This window comes from Pituophis catenifer, unplaced genomic scaffold (genome assembly GCF_029215685.1).
Source record: "Pituophis catenifer annectens isolate HBS135680 unplaced genomic scaffold, rPitCat1.0.hap2 SCAF_1, whole genome shotgun sequence".
NCBI classification, from domain to species: domain Eukaryota; kingdom Metazoa; phylum Chordata; class Lepidosauria; order Squamata; family Colubridae; genus Pituophis; species Pituophis catenifer.
In genome coordinates, this window is record NW_027256881.1 from 217,010,328 (window position 1) to 217,032,284 (window position 21,957).

Consider the following 21,957-nt stretch of genomic DNA (forward strand, 5'->3'; position numbering starts at 1 on the left):
AGGAAGAAGCTTGGAGGTTTAGAATGACAAGGGTCTATGACAGTGATGGCTAATCTTTTCGTCGCCAAGTACCGAAAGCGCGCACACTCATAATGCAATGCACATTCAACCCTCCCACCCACCCCGCCCCCTGCACATGCTTGCATGACCCCGGTGTGCGCCCTGCCGCCACGCATGCACATGTGACACCCATGCATGCGTGTGTGATCCCGTACATGCATGTGCGACCCCCCACATGTGCCCTGCCTCCCACACATGCATGCACAACCCCCGCACATGAACCTCACCCCCACGCATGCGGCTGCATCTCCCGCATGTGCCCCACCCCCCACGCATGCATGGCAGAGACCGAAAACCAGCTGGCCAGCAGGAGGAGGCACGCATGCGTGGTTGAGCTTAGCTGGGGCTACAGCTCGCATGCCCGCAGAGAGGGTTCTGTATGCCACCTGTGGCAGGCATACCATAGGTTTGCCATCATGGGTCTATGACATTTTGCCATGGCCAAATTGCCATGGCCAACTTGCCACAGCCAACTCAGCACTGCCAACTTGCCACAGCCAACTTGCCATGGCCATTTCACTGAAGGACAACTCGCCACAGCCAACTCGCTGCAGGACAAGAGTTACACTAATAGCAAAGAAATAGAATCTTTGATGAAAAAAAAGGATGCAAAAGGAGGGACAAAATTAAATGTGAATTGCAAAAATTAAAATATTTTTTTATTTATTTTAAATAATTAAACAGAATTGTTAAATTGTCCTGCAGCAAGTTGTCCCATGGCGAGTTGGCTATGGCGAGTTGGCTGTGGTGAATTGGCCATGGCAAGTTGGCTGCAGTGAGTTGACCATGACAAGTTGGCCGCAGAGAGTTGGCTGTGGCAGGTTGTCCCATTCCATTAGACAAGTCCTCCAAGGCTGGATTAGGTTCTTGGACCAAAGGTTCCCCATACCTGCTCTAAGGCCCTGCACAGAGGAAACAGTCTGTTAAATACAGCTACATTATGATTTTATATGCAATTCCTCAACGAGAAGAAATGCTTACACATTCAGAAAATCTAGACCACATGTTCTGCATGCAAAAAACCGCATGTTCAACTCTCGCCATCTCTTCCTAGCTTGGGGATGAAGTGGGTGGCTTTGAGTCAGTTTTTGACTCCCAGTGACTGCCTGGACAACTGCAGTTTTCTTAGCAAGATTTCAGAAGTAGTTTTGCATTGTCTCTTTCCTAGGGCAAAGTGATAGTGACTGGCCCAAGGTTACCCAGCTAGCTTCTTGCCCAAAGCAGGGTTAAATGTGAGACGTTCCCAATTTCTATCCTGATGCCTTAACCATTATACCAAACCATTATACCAAATCATTACAACAAACTGGCTCTAGATTTGGGTGCTACGTGTCTAAAACTGGACAAAAATTGTCAGCCATCATTACAGGATATGGGTTAGACAGACTGACTTGCATAACAAAGCAGTCAAAATCTAGGCTGGTTAATTTTAGCAGTTAAGAAGGAGAACAATGGAGTGTATCAGTCAAGCGTGCAGGGTAAGGGAGCTTTTAGAAGCTATGAAAAAGGCACTCCAGACATAGCAAGCTGGGCAATTTGGCTTATCTAGAAATAGTTACATTTTCTTTGAAAAACACACACTGTGCCTTTAATAGTTATATGACTGAAATTGAACAGGTGCATCAAGCTGCATTATTGCTAAGTGCAGCTGTTAAGAAAATTCTCCGTCAGAAAAAGAGGCAGATTTCTTCAGTCCTTTTTTTTTTAATGTTAATCAAATATAATTCCTAAACCCTGCCTCTTGCTTTTTTATTAGCATTGTTCCTAAACAGATGGCTACAATCCATCTATTTAATTGATACTTAGTCTAAATGTAAAGTGGACTTACTTTCTTAAATAGCTTTGTTCAGTTAATTAAATATTATTTCAGCTATGAAACAAAAATAATCTACAAATATTTAACATCCTTATAGTTTGCAGTGTATAAATCTCAGCAATAATGTTTTGCTACAGCCAGGACAGATCATACATCTTGATAAACCATGTTTTATTGAACAAACTACAATTGACTGGGTTTGTATACCTCACAACTATAAACCCTGATTGAAAAACCACAAAGGATAAGTTCTTTCCCCAAAGAGATCTGGTCTTTCCTTTGGGTTTTCAGTAAAGCAATTAAACCTGATTATTCCCTCAAACACAAGATAACAGCATTCTGTTATTGAAGATTTTGTGAATCATTAGTAGATGATTATGATTTTATAGATGATTTTATATAATCACCCAGCAAGAGTCAACCAAGCCTGGGACTCAAAAGACAACCAACAAAGTTACCCCTGCATGGCCCCATGGGAGTCTGACAATCAATCAGAACACAAGCTCAAATTCAAAACCCAACAGAGGGCATAAAACCCAGCATCTTAGCATCTCTGCCTTTTTTTTTTCTACCCAGGATCTCAAGCCATGTCATCCTGTTCATCAATAAACCTTTCCAAGCAACTTCCATGAATCCAGTATCTTTTTCCCCATTTGGAATTGAACCCAAAGGATATTTCTTCCAACAAGTGACAGATAGAAATTGAGGAGAAGCCTGGCTATGCACCTGTTTCTTCAGAAAAGAACTACCTCATCCAGAATACCCAATATTCTTCAAAACCTGAGAATCTCTTATTAGTCTTACCTGATTTCAAATTCATTATCTTGGCCCTTACCTAGGTTTTCACACTCCTTCTGATTCAGGTAGAAAGGAGAGGCAGATGTTCCAAATCTCCAGATGACCATCAGCAATATATACATGTAAATATTTAACAGCAGGAGTGAAAGAGTAGAATCTTACAGAGGAGCTCCATTACACAAGGACTATCCAAACGGAAACCTCCAGCTGACACACTTGTGCCAGGAATGGATTACCATTCATTCTGTACTTCGAATTCCTAAGCCAATGAGCCGCTTCAGCGAGAACCCTGGAAACAAATTTATTGGACAGCCTAATACTCAAGCATCTTGTCTGTTTCCTTATGCTGCAATATGTAAAACTGTTCCCATAATCTGTCGAACTAATGCTCCCGCAAATTCAACAGATTCTGCAATAATTGTGGCATCATATTTGGAGCAGATGCAAAATACTCAACATCTGTCAATGTCTAGTTTCTCCTAATGTTTATTATCTAAGTGTTGTTGAACATATTTATTACATGTCTCGTATTCAGAGGGCCTCTAATATAGTTACTAGCACATCCAGGTAGAGTTGAAAAAAATCAGCTCTGAAACACAGAACAGTCACTGTCAATCGGTGTAGACAATATTGCACCAAATGGACCAATAATTCAACTCACTATAAAGCAATCTCATCTGCTACTTTTTCATATTTCTGATAACCTATTGAATAGTGCTTCTTTATTATAAAGCTAGAAACTACCATGTGCAAGGGAAACCGGTTCCAGTTATTTTTTTTTCTAATTATTGCACTAACCTACTGACAGTTCTTTCCAAAGAGAAGATATAAAAAAAATAATAGCTTCCTCTTTGCAAGCAAGACAAAAACATCTATTAGGATGTTATTTTATATAGAGATAATGGCTCTTTGTTTTGCATAACGCCTTGTAAGCTTACAGCATACTTTCACACTATACACATTTTGAGATAACAATCTTAGCAGTTTCACAACTTGCATTGTATATTTCCTCTTAGATTTTTATTAACTATAACCACCTTTAATTTGATTCAGATATATGTTTTTAATTAAGTATTTTTGGATTATTTGTTTGTTCAGTTTCAATGCCCAGTACAATGAATAATATTTATTTTTGTACAATTTTATTAATACTACATTATTTTTTGTGAGAATTGAGATTCTATCCATACAGGGGGAAAATGCAAGAACAGTAAGTTTAATTTTTCCACAATTTATATTTGCCCTCTTCCCATCATTTCATATACCACAATTTACGTTTGCCCTCTTATTCAACACAGTAAGTTAATTCTAAAATGTTTGCAGTTGCAAAAAGAAAATTCTAAGTGTCACTGGTTTTTTCTATTGCAAAATTCCTTAATCAGGAGGCAGAAATTCTTCATATTCCATGTTAATCAAATAGTATCTTGAGCACACATATGATGATTCTGATATTGTTATATATCCTGGCAGTAATATATAGTGGGGTCTCTGGTGCTCTTTGAGCTTGGTTGTTTTCTTGCAGATGTTTCATTAGCCAACTAGGTAACATCATCAGTGTCATAAGAGAGTGGGGTTTGCTTTCTTTTAATATACAAGAGCCTAATCAAGGAACCACCAAGACACCCTCATTAACAGTGACAAGACAAGTCATTAGTATATAAAAAGAGAACATTCCCTTCTAGCACTGTTGATGTTACCAATTGGGTAATGAGATGTCTGCAAGAAAACAACTAAGCGCAGTCAGGACCCCACATTTGAACTCTGAACTACAAATATTATCTTCTATTGATAGTAATATAGATGTATATGTATTTTTTTTTGACTCATCGGCATTCATAAATGATCTCTTTGCAAAAGTGCCGTTGACAGTATATAACAGGAGTTTCAGCCTATGGACACATTTTGAACTTTGAGAGTGTTACACGCATTCTCATGAAATAGTTCCCAAGATGGATGCAGGCAATCATGAAAAATCCCACCAATCATAAAACAGTAGGCTGAAGCAGCCCACTATTATTAATTTTTTTCAAAAAAAAATCTGATGCTGCTAAAATCTAAATGGATCCCAGCGGCATTGCTGCCAATGTAGGTTAAGTTTGAGGCTGATGCTTTGTTGTGCAACATGCCATTTCCCATTCATTATTGTTAATTAAAAGATTTTACAAAATAAACAAGGTGGGGGAAAAAGATGGCAGTTGCCAAGGAACGCGTTGCCAGGCTAAATGTCACACTGTGTTCCATATTGATGACCCAAGGCATAAAACTAGAACATGTCATCCTGCCCTGCTTTATTCTATCAGTACAAAATAATATCAGTGCCACTTAAAAGACGTAACCAAAATATCTTGAGGTTGAGCTTTAGTTCCTCAGACTGGCTTGAGAATTAATATCTACCTAAGGAAGATTTTTATCTGTTTTAAAAACATATACTGAAATTTTACCGTTTTATGTCCATTTGAGCACATATTTTTAAAATATGTCAGCAATGGGATCGACGATGCTGCTCTCACAAATGTAATGTGTGACAATTGAAACAAGGCAATTGGTGGCACTTTCTTAGGAGAAAAAGCACGTGTTGACAGGTGGCTAAGCCATCTGTCAATACCTGGTTCCAAGCAGGCTGTTATCTAGGATGTGTGATTTTTGCTTTTTTGTTTTTATAAAACAGAAACTGTTCTCTCATTTTACTGCGCAGAATCCATTTCTTACTGCCGATACTGTTTTACAGAATAGAATGCCCCAGACTCAAATCAAGTGATCTAACACCTGAGCTGCAGAAAGGAGGTGGTTCAGTCAGTGAAGTGCTCGACAAGAAGGAAGTGGGATGCTGCCCAATAAAGCAAGCAATGGCCAGAGTTTTGGGGAATGAGCATGTTGGAAGAAACATCCCTCTAGGTTCTGCTCCAAGTGGGGAAAACAGACACTGGAAACATGGAGACTGCTTGGAAAGATGGTTTAATGGTGGACAGGATCACATGGCTTGAGTTCCTGAACAGAAAAGGGGCAGATACACTAAATCCTCGGGTTTTTATGCTCTCTCTGGCTCTGCATTTCTTGGGGCCCCAAAAGAGTATCCTGATTGGTTGTCAGACTCCCAGGGGGTGGGGGCCTTGCTGGCTGATGGTCACATGTGCTTCCCAGGTCACATGTGGTGAGTTTCTGCTGCTATTGTGTAGAGGGCTAATCCCATCTTTGGCAATTCCTACTATGGCTCTGCCTGAAGGAGGTAGATCTTTGTTATGTAGAATAGACTGGCCCAAGCCTTAATGGCCCATTGACAAAAGGTGGGGGCAGGAAGGTGGGAGCTGCTTTGTCTGTAAAATGTGCTTCTCCCAGGGAAATATAATATTCTGCCTTTTTCATATTTCCTAAAATATTTCACTCTTCCAGGAAAGGGGTGGGTGCTAACTTCCTACAAGCATGTCCACAATAGATAGCCAATAGGAGCTAGGCAGAATCAGTTATTGATCACAAACTTCAGCCTCATTGTGGAGACATTATCCATGTTTGTATTGTAAGGTCCCAAAATATACTTGAGTCACCAGAATGCCAAAGAGAGAGACTCAAGACGAGGCTTGCAAAAAAAGCAGATTTTATTTATGGCCAAAAACAAAATACTGGGTGGGACTATATCCAGAACATACAGATACAATGCATGCGAGGAGATAGCCACACCTTGGGGAAGGTTTGGCGTCTTTTTATACCCTCAGAGACATCAGCTTAGTGCCCAATTCTGGCCTCCTAGTTTAGGTTTGAGTATTCCTTGTTGCCCTGCAAAGGAATAGAAGCCTCCCAATTAGCGTTATCTTTTCCTTGAGCATTCCTTTGTTCTCCCAATTGCTCATTTGGCCCCCTGGTTCTGCAAGGAACAAGTTTATACAGATCAAAGGTGTAAGTTAGAGCTGAAGTGTAAATTATCCCTCGATGATGTCTGCAGTTCCAACTGAGATACGTACCAAGCTCTTAGATGGCACAAGAAAAACAGGAAGAAGATTGATATGGGTTCAGATCAAATGGCAGGAACATATGTCTGACAAATACCAGATACAGTAGAGACCTAATAACAGAATATGTTTGTTACAGGAGATACAAATATAAAGGCATAATATATGTGATACAAATACAAAGGTATATATGTATTACAGGAACCTAATGGTTACAGAATCTAGTATACCAGTATATCATATTCTAGTATTATTTATTATATCCTTATTATTGGTTCCCTTCAATATGATTGGAAGAAGAGGGGAAACACCTTTACTGAACAAGAATTGCAGGTAGTTCTTGTTAGTGACTTGTTAGCAGTTTTGAAGGTAATGAAAAAGTAACTTTATGACCAATCCTCACATTTACGACTTTCATGGATCTGTAAAGCAAAGGAAAGCTGAAGTAAGATCTTAAGGACAGCCATACTTTCTCTTAGCAACCAATTCACTTAATGACTGGTCCCAGCTGTGGTTACTGAATGAGGACTATCTGTACAGTACTAAATGTTAATGTGTGCTACCTCTCTAGCAGACTACAATAGAGATAAAAAGCAATATGAAGCCATGATCTACAAAAATACCAAGTTGTCTTCATTTTGAAATTAGCAGGACAAGAGATAAGAGTCCAAAAGGCTCTAACAAAATTTTGATAAATCCGAACTGAGAAACTCTTTGTTGTAGGGATAACCCCATCCAAAATAAACCTTATCTTGTAGAACGTTAGCACCCACCATTTTCTTAGAAGAATGAAATATTTTGAGAAATATTTAAAAAGGCAGAATATTATATTTCCCTGGATGAGAAATTGAGAAACATGCTCTTGGAGACAGAAAGCAGCTCCCATCTTTCTTAATATCCCTCAGCAGATGTCAGCACGTAAGAGATAAAGAGCTTATTGAGATCTAGGTAGCTCTATTCATAGGCAAAAATTCCCTGCACCACGGTCTGAACAAAGGTAGGATTAGCGCTCAGCAGGGGTGGGTTCTATTTACCCTTTACTACCGGTTTGCAACGGGGCCGCGCACATTAGCTTCGCTCACGTGCACGCTCTTCTGCGCATGCACAGAAGCTTTCTGATGATGTCGGGGTTGTTGGGCGGAGCCTCCCTCTGGGGGCAACCCACCACTGGCCTTCAGCCACAATAGGAATTGCCCAACAAGCCCCTTCATTGCATCAACCCAAACTTCAATCAAACTTAGCTCAGACAAACTCCTAGGATTTGTACATGGCCCCATTGGAGTCTGACAACAGCCAATAGAATACATGTTCTTGAACAGTTCAAGTGCAAAGCCCAAGAGAAGGTATAAAATACCCCCCACTCTCAGCTCCATGTGGTCAACTCCCCAGGACCATCCATGTGGTTCTGTTTCTTCATTAAAACTTTTTTCCAATCAGCCTCCAGCCTCCATTTTGTCTCCAGTGCCTTTCTCCCCGGTTGGATCTGGACCTGGGTATTTCTTCCAACAATCTCAACCCCAAAGTCTCTCTTTCTCTATACCAAGTCTCAACTTTCCAGAAGGAAATTTCACCATTTTCTCACTCATCCAGCTATCAAGTGGATAGCTATCCATTATCAACACTGTTTTTGTGTGTGCGTGCAATGTCACACATAGGGGGATGTGACTTAAGTTTTAAATTGTACATTTGTGCGTGGTTTGTTTAGTTTTATGGATGGTAATTTTGGGGCTCAACAGCATGGGAAAATAAGTATGGTAAACAATGTATCTGAAGGTACACTGGGTCACTCATTCGCAATCACACAACAGTGCACTCAGAAATCTTGCATAAGAGGGCAAATAAGGCATAAGAGGACAATTTTTCACACTTTTTAAGTAGAATGAAATATGATCGTTTTATTGTATCTTGAACGGGATAGGCAGGTTTCCTCCACAAATCTGTGCAGAATACCCGTTCTCAAACCCTACAGAGACAGACCGATGACCCACCAACCACCACCAACACGTGGAGTTGCGAACTCTCCAAAGCTCGCGATAAAACGTTCCCTGGATGGGAGGGGGGAGGGAGGAGAGGCAGCATGGTCCTAAAAGGCGAAGAGACTCATTCCCCCGTGACGTAATGCTTACAGCGTGCTCGCCTCTCCCTGGCGTGCTTTACGTGCCCGGAAGTGGTACGGGAGGACACGCGGAGAGAGCGTTTAAAAAAAAAAAAAAAACGTAGCCCCGGGAATCCAGTGACAGGCGCTGGAAGGCTTTTGTCAGGTGGTACGGGAAGCTTGAGGGGACAAAAAAAAAAAAAAGTGTGCGCGTGCCCACTCCGCCGCCCCCGCCTCTTTCGCTTTTCGCTGCATGTGGTAAAAATGCCCGGCGTTCGTAAGAATCAAGAACGGAATAGCGACCGCCCAATGGAACCGCCGCCGGCCGATGTGGGTTTCCTAAGGGATGGAAGCGGTCTGGGTGGGTGGGTGGGTAGGGAGGGTCGGTGGGCGAGGAGTATTGCGGGGGGGAGGGGGAGGCGGAGGATGAGTTGCAAATGTCAAAAGGCCCAGCGTGTGGACCAAAAGCCCCCAACCGTCACCTCGCTCCTGGGACAAAACTTGAGCCGTGGAGGGGTCCTGACGGCTTCCCTTCCTCCTCTTGGGGCCTTTTCCAAGGCCGCCTCGCTGTCCTTTGGACGAGACTCTCCATTCACCTCATTTTTCACTTTTATCCGCTCCTGGTTGCGTTTAGAAGGCATGGGAATTGGCTGGAAGCGAAAGTAGGCGTTGAGAGAGGTTTGGGGGCAAAATAGGTCAAATGAATGAGGGTGAATACCCCCATGGGGGGTGGCTTCAACATCTTTTTAAATTGTCACGTTTCATCTGGATAAGCCATGTATTGTGTGTGTGTGTGAAAGAGAGAGAGAGAGAGAAAGGAAAGGAGAGGAGAGGAGAAGAAAGGGGAAGGAAGGAAGGAAGAAAGAGAGAGAAAGGAAGAAGGAAGGAAGGAAGGAAGAAAGAAGAAAGGAAGGAAGGAAAGAAAGAAAGGAAGAAAGAAAGAAAGAAAAAAGGAAGGAAGGAAGGAAGGAAGAAGGAAGAAAAAAGGAAGGAAGGAAGAAAGGAAGAAAGAAAGGAAGGAAGGAAGGAAGGAAGGAAGGAAGGAAAGACAGACCAAGGCAAAATAGGTATGCACATTACAAAGGAAGCCTTTTTCAGACTAAGTTTGGGAGAAAACATAGGTTTTGAGGAGACAAGATTAATTAAAAATAGAGCCAAGCAGGTGTATAACACTGTTATGTGCAACACCGAGAAGTGGACATCTCTGTTCAAAATCTGTCATGGTAAAAAAGCAAAATGAAAGCCAGATACAACTTTTTTTTTTTTTTTTGCAAGCAATAGGAATGGGCTTAAAAGTAGGCAAACCGAAGTTACCCTGGTGTTTACAATTATGTAATATTTAAAGAAAATTGATTTAGGGTTCACTGTTTGCACTGCTTCATTGTCTCTGGAAATTGTGTTTCTGTAAAACTGCAAGTTTTCCCTGATTTGATGTTCTGTTCTTTAAATGTGGGAAAGTTTTACAGCAGTAGACTTTTATTCCCCTTATTTGAAACTTCCTACAGATTTGCTACAGGAAATTTACATAGACCTGGAAAATACTCTGTTTATATCAAGGATTTGGGACCCATGAATAAAGGTTCTGGGTACCCATTAGTAAAATTAAAATATTTTGTCCAAATGCATATCTTTATGACAGCTTGCTGTACTAAAAGTATTTTTGTCACATTCTGTTCAGAACCATTTTTGTTTACAAAGTGTAAATGGTATGAACTTCTTCAAGCTCATATAGTACTTACTCAAGAAGTTTGTTCAAGCTGTTTTCAGGTTTCTTTTGCTATCACAAATTTTATTTTATAGCAGAATTTATTAAAATCCCGATTTTAATTCTTACACAGTTGTTTTATAGAATTGGATACATGTACTGCTTTTTAAAGTGTTCTTGGTAATGAGTGGTCTGCAAGGATCAAATTGTTCGTCTAAATGGGAGTTGAACATAGTTCAATAAAGGAATGTATCTACTGTTTCAGATTGATTGTTCATTTCAGTTCTATTTATGGATGCATTTGGAAAACCAAAAATGCCTTTTCCTCTGCCTGGTGTAGCTGTCAGGCATCAGACAGGCCTTTCTTTAGCCATATATCCTGAGTTGCAAACTAACTTTATTGCATCCCTAAAAACATATTCCTTTCCAAAATCCCCAACATGAGCATGATGTGTTCAAAACTTGCTGCACATCATGTTTGCATTGTTCAGGACATACATTTTACTGTAGTGTTAATATCTTAATTTCAATTCATTTTATGATTGCCTTTCTATTTTTATGCCTTAGTTAGTGCATGACATATTTTGCATAGCCCTATTTCTGGGAATACTTTATTTTATTTTCATTTGCACACCTGTCAAGTGCAAGTCTAAATAACCAATAAACTCTGTTTCAGGGTTTGAAGCAGGGTGGGTTCTACTTACCTTTACTACCGGTTCGCAGCGGGGTGGCACGCTTTTTTGCGCATGCGCAAAAGCGTTTTGATGATGTCAGGGTCAGTAGGTGGAGCCTTCTGCCGGTTTTACTACCGGTTCTATAGAACCGGTACGAACCAGGGGCAACCCACCACTGGTTTGACGTTCTTCAGATTAACTGGGATATTGAATGCCATAGTCCAGTTTCTCTTCAGAAAGTAGTGCATTCTCACAAATTATGTCTGAATACACGAATTACATCTGTTACTATTAGTAACTCTTATTTTCCATCCTTTTATAATTATAGTAGAGAAGTATAGTTATTATACAGTTCTGAGGGTTCAAATTATACCATGCTTCAAAAATTGAAAGAGAATGAAGTCATACATGGTGCACATTTTCCTGTGCTTATCACTAATAATAAATGATGAAAGTAATTTAGTACACAGGACTGAATGTTACTAAGTGATTACATATATGTGTAACATGGTAAGTGATTCATGTATCTTGTGCTCAGAGGTGAATTTATTTTTAACTCCATTACTGTTGTATATTTCAGAATCTCAGACTAGTGTGCAGATTAGTTAATTCTAAGATTCATATGTAGAATATGTTGTTCACCCATCAGGAATTATAGTGAAATATATCAAAGCATGACTGTTTGATTATGGCACTTTATTATAATTTGTTGCTCTTCTCTTTTCAGGATTATGCAAAAGAAAGGTATGGAATATTGCCAATGATACAGTCACAGGAAAAACCAGGTCAGTTTCAAAATTCTGTAAAACATACAGAGAAGTAGTGATACAATAAGTAATATAGTGCTGGTTGTGGCCTCAAATTAGTTTTTGTTTCTAGTTTTTCATGTAAATATGAATAAAGTGTTCTCAATATATGTCACTATGTCTTTTATATGCAGATCGTGTGTTGGTACGAATAAAGGATTTGACAGGAGAGAAAGCTGATGAAACTGTTTGGGTTCGTGGCAGGATTCATACTAGTAGAGCAAAAGGTAAGGTTTCTTTTGATACTGTCACGAGTCAGAAAAGCTAAAGCATTATCTCCTTGCCCTGGTGTGTTTTTTATAGGTATTTACATCCCATGCATCCTATCTTTTTCCACTTCTACTTCCATTGCTGCTATATGTTCTTTTTCACGTATTCATATACTTGTGATCTGCGCATAACATTTATTTTGCTTTTAAACATCACCAAATTCAAAAACTCAAGATGGTGTGAATGTTAAAAATCATAAAATAAATTGGAATCCACTGAAACAGAAAATTGGGGTGAAAAAAATACAGGTAAAAATACTAGCTACCCATCATCCACCAGTTAGGATCACAAATTTCTCTGGCCTCTGGGAGGATGGTATTCCAGATAGTGGTGACAGTAACAGAAGGAGGTATGACAGGATGTACTATTTAGTTGATAGAACCCAGAATATGCCCACTCTGTGAGATCTTACAGGGCAGGCAAAGACAATTGGAGAAGGACAATGCCACAAATAACTCTTTTAAAAGTCATATACAACTTTATATGACTTATAGATGACAATTAACAAATTGTACCAGAAGCACACTGATAAATTATGCACCTCATAGAAGAGAAAAGTCATGTAGATGCACAGAAATTGTTTGCATGCTTCATTTCATTGCCATGGGCTGAGGTATCATCAATATGCTGATGATACTCAATTGTTCTTCTTTGCTCCTAGTGAATTAAGCAATGATGTGGACATCTTATTCTGGTGTTTAGAGGCTGTGAGGGTCTAAAGAAGAGCTAGCTTCAACTGAACTCTGGAACGACTGAGTGGCTCTAGGGACCCTCTAGTTCTGGTGCTATGGCATCTTTGATGCTAGGTGGGACTACATTGCTCCAAACAGATCTTATGAGCAATCTAGGGGTCGTCCTGGATTCACAGCTCCTGCTTGAGGAGCAGGTGGCAGTCATGGCTCAGGGATTTTGCACAACTTTATGTTGTGCACCCATTGATAGATCAAGAGGGTCTTCTTATCTTCACTCATATCCTTGTTATCTCTCAGTTGTACTGTTGTAATATGTGCTGCATGACACTGCCCTTGAAGAGTATCTGGAAACTTCAGCTGGTGCAAAATGCAATGGCACAGGCAGTTCTGTATTCCTCATAGAACACATATTACACCTCTACCCTGTGACTGCATTGGTTACCAGTTTGTTTTCAGATCCAATTCAAATCAAATCAAATCAAATCAGAGTAGAGCTGAACGGGATCTTGAAGATCTTGTCCAACCACCTGCTGCTCAAGCGGAGATCCTATACCATTGCAGTCAGGTGGCTGTCCAGTCTTTTCTTAAAAACCTGCAGTGATGAAGCATCTACAACTTCTGAAGACAAGCTATTCCACCGGTTAATTGTCCTCAGTGTTAGGAAGTTTCTCATTAATTCCAGGTTGCTTGTCTCCTTTATTAGTTTCCATACATTGTTTCTTCTTCTGCCTTCTGCTGCTTTGGAAAATAAGTTGATCCCCTCTTCTTTTTTCATTTTTATCATCTAAATTCATAATGCTGGTTTTACCTTTAAAGCCCCATGTGGCATAGTCCCAGGTTATTTGAGGGACTGCTTCTCCTCAATTACATCTTCCCATCACACCAGAGGTAGTAGAGAGGGTATGCTGCAGCTTTCATCATTTAGGGACCTACATTTGGTGGACCCTAGGCAGTGGTCTTCTCAGCTGTGGTGCCCATGTTGTGGGATATCTTTCCCACTGAGGCTATTCTAGCACCATTGCTCCTGACTTTCCAAAAGTTTCTCAAGACCTGGTTGTACCATCAGGCCTGGAATTCCCAGACTCCCAGACTAATGGGTGGAGCCATTATTATTAACATCTCTTTGCCCATTATTTTTTTAGCTGTGTTTTATAGTTTTTAATAATTTTAATAATTGTTATTTGTGAATTATAGTTTTTTTAACTTTGTTGTACTCTATCCTGAGTCATTTGGTTTGAGAGATGGGCAGCTATATAAATGCATATAGCATATAAACATAACATATAAATTGTTTTATATACATTTTAAGAATAAATAATTTCTGGACCAGTGATAGCTTCAATGGCAACCCCATATGGAGCACCTTACAATAATCCAGATGAGAAATAATTTGGATGTGAGTGACTTTAGTCATTTCTAGAGCAATTTGTTAAAGGCTAAATACCCAGGAAAATTAGTAATAGCACAGGAAGTTTGCAAATCAGAATTCCAGGTTATGTCAAGAACAACTTGAGTTAAGCAAATACAAATATTTTTGTAATAATTGTAGCTGCTAGTTACAATTGATAAAAGGACTAAGATAGTAAAGTGTTCCCATCTTCTGTTTGAAATAGCAGCCTGGGAAGTTTGCTCATGGGAACAATACAGGAGATATATGTGTCAGCATGACATTTTGGATGAGAGTATGGGAATGCCATGTTCTAGACAGGTACAACATGACAAAGTGTTGGCTTCTAGATTATAATTCTGATAGTAGATGCTCTAGATTTCTGCCTCCTTTTTTCTACTCTCCTCCTCATGGATTTTTATGGATTTTTTTAAATAAGAAAAAACATTCTCTTAATTACTGAAGTTTTGTGAACACTTCTACAATAAACATGTATATTTACTTTAATTGTTATGTTGGATTTTACAACTGGTAAACTTTTTTGTGATGAGAATACAGCTAAGTACCCTTTTAAACGTCATTAAGGTCATAAAAATATTTAGAATTCATTTAGATTTAAAGTCTCAAAGCATTCCTGAATTAATTAGTCATGCTAGAATTTCTTTTTTTCAAGCTAAAATCATGGCTTTTTATGTACTATCATACAGTTTAAAGAAATGGGAAACTCTGGAACAAATTGAGCTTTCATGTTGTACAAATGTAAATGCTTCAGTTCAGTTCTTTAAAGAAAAAAGAAAAGAAATCTGCTCTTAACAGCGACCTCAGAGGAAGTTCTCAATCTGAGCTCCATACTATGTCTTATGCAGACCCACCTGCCTGTCATTTTTCTTCACTATGGAAACAAGTTTTCTTGGACATCTGCTTCTAGCACACAAACTTTAAATATGTTTTGACATCTTTAGGTGACATCTGAAACTAACAGTTGTGTTGATCAAAATTTATTTCTATAGACAAAAACCATGTTATATAAGATCACAGTAGTTAGGACAAAGGCCTGTTGCTTTTTTTAAAAAAAACATTTTATTGATGCTGGAAACAACAAACAGGGTTGTTCATTATAGTTCTATAGTAAAGTAGATTAAATGACGTATTATTTTGTGCCACTAATTCTGTGAAAATCATATTGTTAATCTCCCCTCTGAAAAGTAGGATACAAACAAATGTTAAGAGCATTCATGCTGCGGCTCATCAAGTCTGTGAACAGAGCCAGCCACTGTCAGTTCACATTCTTGTATTGTGACACTAATTTTGCTCTTAGTAATTGGATTGGTTAGAGCCATGTTCATTATAGGGCCTGGTGGCTCAGCAGACTGATAGCATTGTGATTAACACCAGCTGTCTGCAATTACTGTAAGTTCGAATCTCACCAGGCTCAAGGTTGACTCAACCTTCCATCCTTTCTAAGGTAGGTAAATTGAGGACCCAGTTTGTGGGGGCAATAAGCTGACTTTGTATAAATATACAAAAGTATGAAGGCTATTGCTTAACACATTGTAAGACGCCCTGAGTCTCCGGAGAAGGGCGGCATATAAATCAAATTAAAAAAAAAAATATTCCAAGTCTAAGCTTTTACTATATGAGATTTCCAATAGGTAGATCCTGGTAAGCAGTTGGGGAAAAAAGGAATTCCCCTATTTTCTTGGTGTAAGCTATAATACTGTATCCTGAACTGTTGGACTGATAATAACTCAAAACTTTCAGATTGAATCTCCTTTGGGTTCCCTTAGACTCCCTTAGTTTTAGAGCTAGTATCAATTTCTGCAGAAGCTGATTCACAATTTTAGGAAATGTATTTCTTTAACAAAACTTCTTAAAACAGGTCAAGGAAGTTGAGTAATTCCTAGAATTATAGAGGTGTTGTATATTTATATGTACAGTTGCAAGAAAAAGTATGTGAACCCCTTGGGATTACGTGGAGTTTTGCATGAATTGGTCATAAAATGTGCTCTGAACTTCATCTAAGTCACAACAATAGAAAAACACAGTCTGCTTAAAATAATACTACACAAACATTAGATGTTGCCATGATTTAATTGAACATAACATGTAAACATTCACAGTGCAGGGAGGAAAAAGTATGTGAGCCCCTAGCCTAATGACTTCTCTAAGAGCTAATTGGAGCCAGGAGTGAGCCAACCTTGACTCCAATCAGTGTGATGATATTGGATGTGTTGCTGACAGCTGTCCTGCCCTTTAAACAAACACACCTGTTTTCGGTTTACTGGTTTCAAGAAGCATGCCTCGCAGAAAAGAGCTCTCAGAAGACCTATGATCAAGAATTGTTGACTTGCATGAAGCTGGAAAGGGTTACAAAAGTATCTCCAAAAGCCTTGATGTTCATGTGTCCATGGTAAGACAGACTGTCTACAAATGGAGAAAGTTTAGCACTGTTGCTACTCTCCCTAGGCGTGGTCGTCCTGTAAAAATGACTGCAAGAGCACAGCGCAGAATGCTTCATGAGGTAAAGAAGAATCCTAGAGTGTCAACTAAAGACCTACAGAAATCTCTGGCACATGCTAACATTTTTGTTGACACATCTACAATAAGAAAAACATTAAACAAGAATGGAGGACATGGGAGGACACCACGGAGGAAGCCATTGCTGTCCAAAAAAAATATTGCAGCATGTTTGAAGTTTGCAAAAGACCACCTGGATGTTCCACAGCACTATTGGCAAAATATACTGTGGACAGATGAAACCAAAATTGAGTTGTTTGGGAAGAACACATAACACTATGTGTGGAGAAAAAAAGGCACAGCACACCAACATCAAAACCTCATCCCCACTGTAAAACATGGCGGAGGGAGCATCATGGTTTGGGGCTGCTTTGCTGCCTCAGGGCCTGGACGGATTGTTGTCGTTGATGGGAAAATGAATTCCAGAGTTTATCAAGACATTTTGCAGGAAAATGTACGACCATCTGTCCGCCAACTGAAGCTCCACAGAGGATGGGTGATGCAACAGGACAATGACCCAAAGCATACAAGTAATTCAACAAAAAAATGGCTTCAACAGCACAGAATACGCCTTCTGGAGTGGCCCAGTCAGAGTCCTGACCTCAACCCGATTGAAATGCTGTGGCATGACCTTAAGAGAGCGATTCACACCAGACATCCCAAGAATATTGCTACACTGAAACAGTTTTGTGAAGAGGAGTGGTCCAAAATTACTCCACATCGTTGTGCAGGTCTGATCTGCAACTACAGGAAACGTTTGGTTGAGGTTATTGCTGCCAAAGGAGGGTCAACCAGTTATTAAGTCCAAAGGTTCACATACTTTTTCCTCCCTGCACTGTGAATGTTTACATGTTATGTTCAATTAAACCATGGCAACATCTAATGTTTGTGTAGTATTATTTTAAGCAGACTGTGTTTTTCTATTGTTGTGACTTAGATGAAGTTCAGAGCACATTTTATGATCAATTCATGCAAAACTCCACGTAATCCCAAGGGGTACACATACTTTTTCTTGCAACTGTAAATAGGTTTGTTCTTCAATATTGTCTTTGATTTCATCCCGCTGCTAATTATTTTCTGTTAAAATTCTGTTGATGAATAAGCATATCAATTCAGTATAGGAAGTCCTCGATTTACAACCATTCTTTTAGTGACCTTTCGAAGAACAACATTCCAAAAAGTGATTTGTGACCATTTTTGCACTCATAAGTGATGCAGGTTCCCCATGGTCACAAGATCAAAATTTCTATGCTTGGCAACTGGCATGTATTTATAAAGTGATCCAGGATCATGTGATCACATTTGCAACCTTCTGACAAGCAAAGTCAATGGGGAAGCCAGATTCACTTAAGAACTGTACTACTAAGTTAACAACTGCAGAGATTCGTTTAACCACTATGGCAACTTTTCAACTTTTGTGACTTATAAAAATTGGGCAGCATCGTTGTAGTGAGGAAGATGGTGATTTTCCTTCACCTTTAAAGAGATAAAAATGTCACTTATACATAAAAAAATAAATGTTTTAGAAGCTATGTCGATTACTGCAATTCATGGAATGGAATACTTTTAAAAATAACATGAAATTCTTTGGAAGATTTGGTTGTCCTTCCTTAAGTGTAGTAGAATAATAATCCATAGTCAAGTTAATTGTTAAAATAAAAGTTTAAGATTTTTTTATTTTTGCTTTTAGTAAGATTTTATTTTGAGTTAATTTCATGAGCCTCACATTGTGCAATTAAGTACTGTAATAGTGAAGTGAAAGTTTAGAACGCATATAACAATATTCTGATTTACAGACTAAAAAGTTGATTTATCAACAGAAGGCTCATCAGGCTTATGTATTTCTCAGTTTTATTATGTATTTATAGATTGGAAAATTGTTTAAGTGATATTACAAAGGTTTATCATCAAGTAGATTAAAGTATAAAGCAGAAGCTGTTAAAACAATACAATTAAACAATCAGTGAAGATGATCTAATAACGTGGCATTCTTCAAAAAGAATGAGGTTTTAAGGTGCTACAAATAAAAAGAAAGCCAATGCAGATTATAAAGCATATTGACTTGTACTACAACTTAATAACTGGACAGTCACATTCAGTTCCAAGTTGAAATAGGGAAGTCTTGACAAAATGTTAATGTTAAAAGCCTTATAGCATAGTTCACTAAAATGTGGGTTGCTCTAATGCAAGAGGAGTTTCAACTAACAAATCATCAAGATTTAAAAATTGCCACTTTGCTCACATGGACCTAGAATATCAAAGCTTGATCAAGGAATACATCTTAATTCTCATCCCTACTAGGTAGACCAGATTTGGAAACTGACTCCATAGGAAGACTAGAATTGTATATTACTGAGACATACAATACTGTAGTAATAAAATCTTGCAAGTCTGCCTGGGTTTCTCCTTCCCTTTCTCTTATACCCCAGGGAGTCCAGAGGAGCCAGTCTTCCATGCCTCCCTAGTCTCAGTGCATACTTCTGCACCTGTTACTGTCTTAACAGCTTCCAGTTGGTTTCCCCAAGGTGACCCCCTATTAAAATCATAATTACTTCTTTAGGGGAACTGTTAACAGGTCAATAAAGTCCTGTTCTGTCCTATTCAAAGTATAAAATAGACATCATAAGCATTTTTATTGTCCTGATTTTTTTTATTTTCTTCCCAATTGCTCCCTCACAGCATCTCTCAGGAGACATTACTATTGGAGACAAGGGAGACTTATATAATATAATATATAAGGGGCGTGCATAAGAGCACCAGCGTGCCTACCGTCCCTGTCCTAAAGTTCCTTTTATTTGTATTCATTTTATGTATTCAATTCATGCTTATATATATATTATCTAATACGTACTTGACAAATAAATAAAATAAATAAATAAAAATAATAATAATGCAATTTAAATGCTGTAGGGTTGAAGGTAGTCTAGTTCACTATTCTGAAAAAATATTCTACTCTGTACCACCATGTTCCATTGAATGGAGTTGTTTCAGGAAGGGACCATGGTGGATGTTTGCACAAGCTGCCATAGAAGTGACCTCTGTGGCACAAAATGTCTTGGGGTGAAATCCTAGATATAATTCTGTCTGATACAAAAGACTTTAGTGCACTATCCATACCCTCATATACTTTCAGTTAGATTATTGTACTTTGCTTTTTGTGAGTTTTCCATAAACATAGTTTGGAAACTTCAATTGGTATTAAATACAATAACTGGAATTAATATTTATGATTATGATAGTAATGTTGTTCCTTGGTTCCCAGTATTTTTGAGGCCCAATTCAAAGCTCTTGTATTGATTTACAGATTTCTTCATGATGTTGAGTTTATAGTATCTGAATAAATGTCTCTTTTCATATGTTTCTATATTATTTCTATATAGTAGATAGATGCCAGGTCAAAGAGAGTCTTGGAAGTTCATAAACTGGGCTTGTTTCACAAGGGGGGGAAACCATTATTCTTAAAATACATTTATCAGTATTCAACTAGGAGAGACAATGTGCATGCTTGATTTTTTTTTCTTTTTATGCACATTTTTTGTTTTAGCTAATTTTGCTTTGTTTTTGTATTTTTTTTGCAGTTTGTATTTTAATCTTTTGAATAAAAAATTATATATAAAAGTATATTATGGAGTAGGGTTAATTGCAGGTTCATATTTAAAAATTAATTGAAAATGAATTTTAGAAACTCCTTTTAGTACAATATCTGTTCTGTTATATGGCATAACTTGCTAACTAACCTACAATAAGGCATTAACAGAAAATTCCCAAAATATTATTTATATTGTTATTATTCTACTAAGTGTTATTATTAGAAATAACAAAGCACAATGAAAGACACAAAATCACATCTTTCACTGGTATTCTTTGAAAATTTGAGTTCTAGCCAGGAACCTAGGAATTATCCAAGTAATATTATAAGATATAACATGTCCCCATCATTTATTTTTTTTTGCAAATATGTAGCTGATATAGTACAAATATTTAATTCTTGTTAAATATATTTAATCTGTTTTAATTTCACCCACTGCCAATAACTGTAGGAATGACTCTGCAAATTTTATCCATAATCTATGTGTTTTGAATGTTAAATCTATATTTCATCTTTTCCCAGTTCTTTTTTCCTTGATTCTTTTGTTCCCAGGTTTAGCTATATCTCTTAATTACTCTTTTTAATTATTGTTACATCAGGTGTATTGTGTTGTAGAAGGCAATCAGTTTGTAAGTGAAAATCCCACAAAATTTTAGCATAATTTTCAACTGCTTGCTCAATTTTGTGGTCATATTACCTTCTGGAAATGTGTAACTTTATTTTTTTTGTACAGATGCTCAAGAATCATAGTGACTATTCTGTCAAGATGTTGTTTGAGCAGTGTTGCTACATCCATTAATTATATGATCTTCGGTTTCATTTTTTTTCTTCATAAAGTATTTATTTGCTATAGTTGATACACGTGTTAAATATTTGAGTTCATCTTCTTTGTTCGTGATTTTTATTTATTACCATTACTTGAAACAAGTATACCATAGGCCAAGATTCCTTTTTGAAACCAAATCTGTCAAAAGAGACATAGGTAAGAGAAAGATTAGAGTATTTTTAACCCGATAACCAATCCAGATTAAGCTACCTGTTTATAGAGCTTGATTCACAATTATGATGCCATTTTTGTACTGGGCAACCGGGAAGAAATGGTAGATGAGTTGGAGAAGGCAGAACTATGGATGCTGAATGTCATTTTTGACATCTTGGAATAGCCAAATTAAAATGATAAATGCTCATCCAACATAGGGTACTGGAGAAAACCTATAGAAAGCCAGCTCTGGAGGCTTTGCTTGATATTGCTATTGCTATCGCTCTACCTGAAGTAAATTATAGTCTAGCAAAGAATGGGGCATGAATCTGCAACCTGTAGCCTTCAGTTCTAATTGTGGTTTAAAATATCTGCAAAGCATCGGGTTGCTTAACTCTGGATTAAAGAAGTAACTGAAAAAGCATCTGTGTTTGTTCAGTGTCTGTCTTCTCCCTTCTGTTCAATGATATTTATTAAGTGCTTTGAATGTGCCAAATTAAGTCAGAAAGGTAAAACCAGAGGCGGATTAGAACCTCAGAATCAGTCTATTCTGCTTTGAACCTTAGTTACCTTAGATCTAGAGGTATTGCCTTGCTTTGTGTATCTTCATCTAAAATGTTTGCAT

General features: G+C 38.2%; 1 protein-coding gene across 2 annotated transcripts in view; it reads left to right on the plus strand.

Moving 5' to 3' along the window:
• The first annotated feature begins 8,794 nt into the window (after window positions 1–8,794).
• The window catches only part of DARS1 (aspartyl-tRNA synthetase 1), a 59,147-nt gene continuing 45,984 nt past the window's right edge, over window positions 8,795–21,957 (plus strand). The window contains exons 1-3 of one of the 2 annotated variants that reach the window (XM_070957024.1): window positions 8,795–9,043; window positions 11,820–11,877; window positions 12,033–12,125. In XM_070957024.1, coding sequence (XP_070813125.1) covers window positions 8,978–9,043; window positions 11,820–11,877; window positions 12,033–12,125 — 217 coding nt within the window. In that variant the 5' untranslated portion in view covers window positions 8,795–8,977. Of the gene's footprint in view, window positions 9,044–9,143; window positions 9,376–11,819; window positions 11,878–12,032; window positions 12,126–21,957 lie in introns of those variants that run through there. The other variant, XM_070957025.1, reaches the window with a different exon arrangement.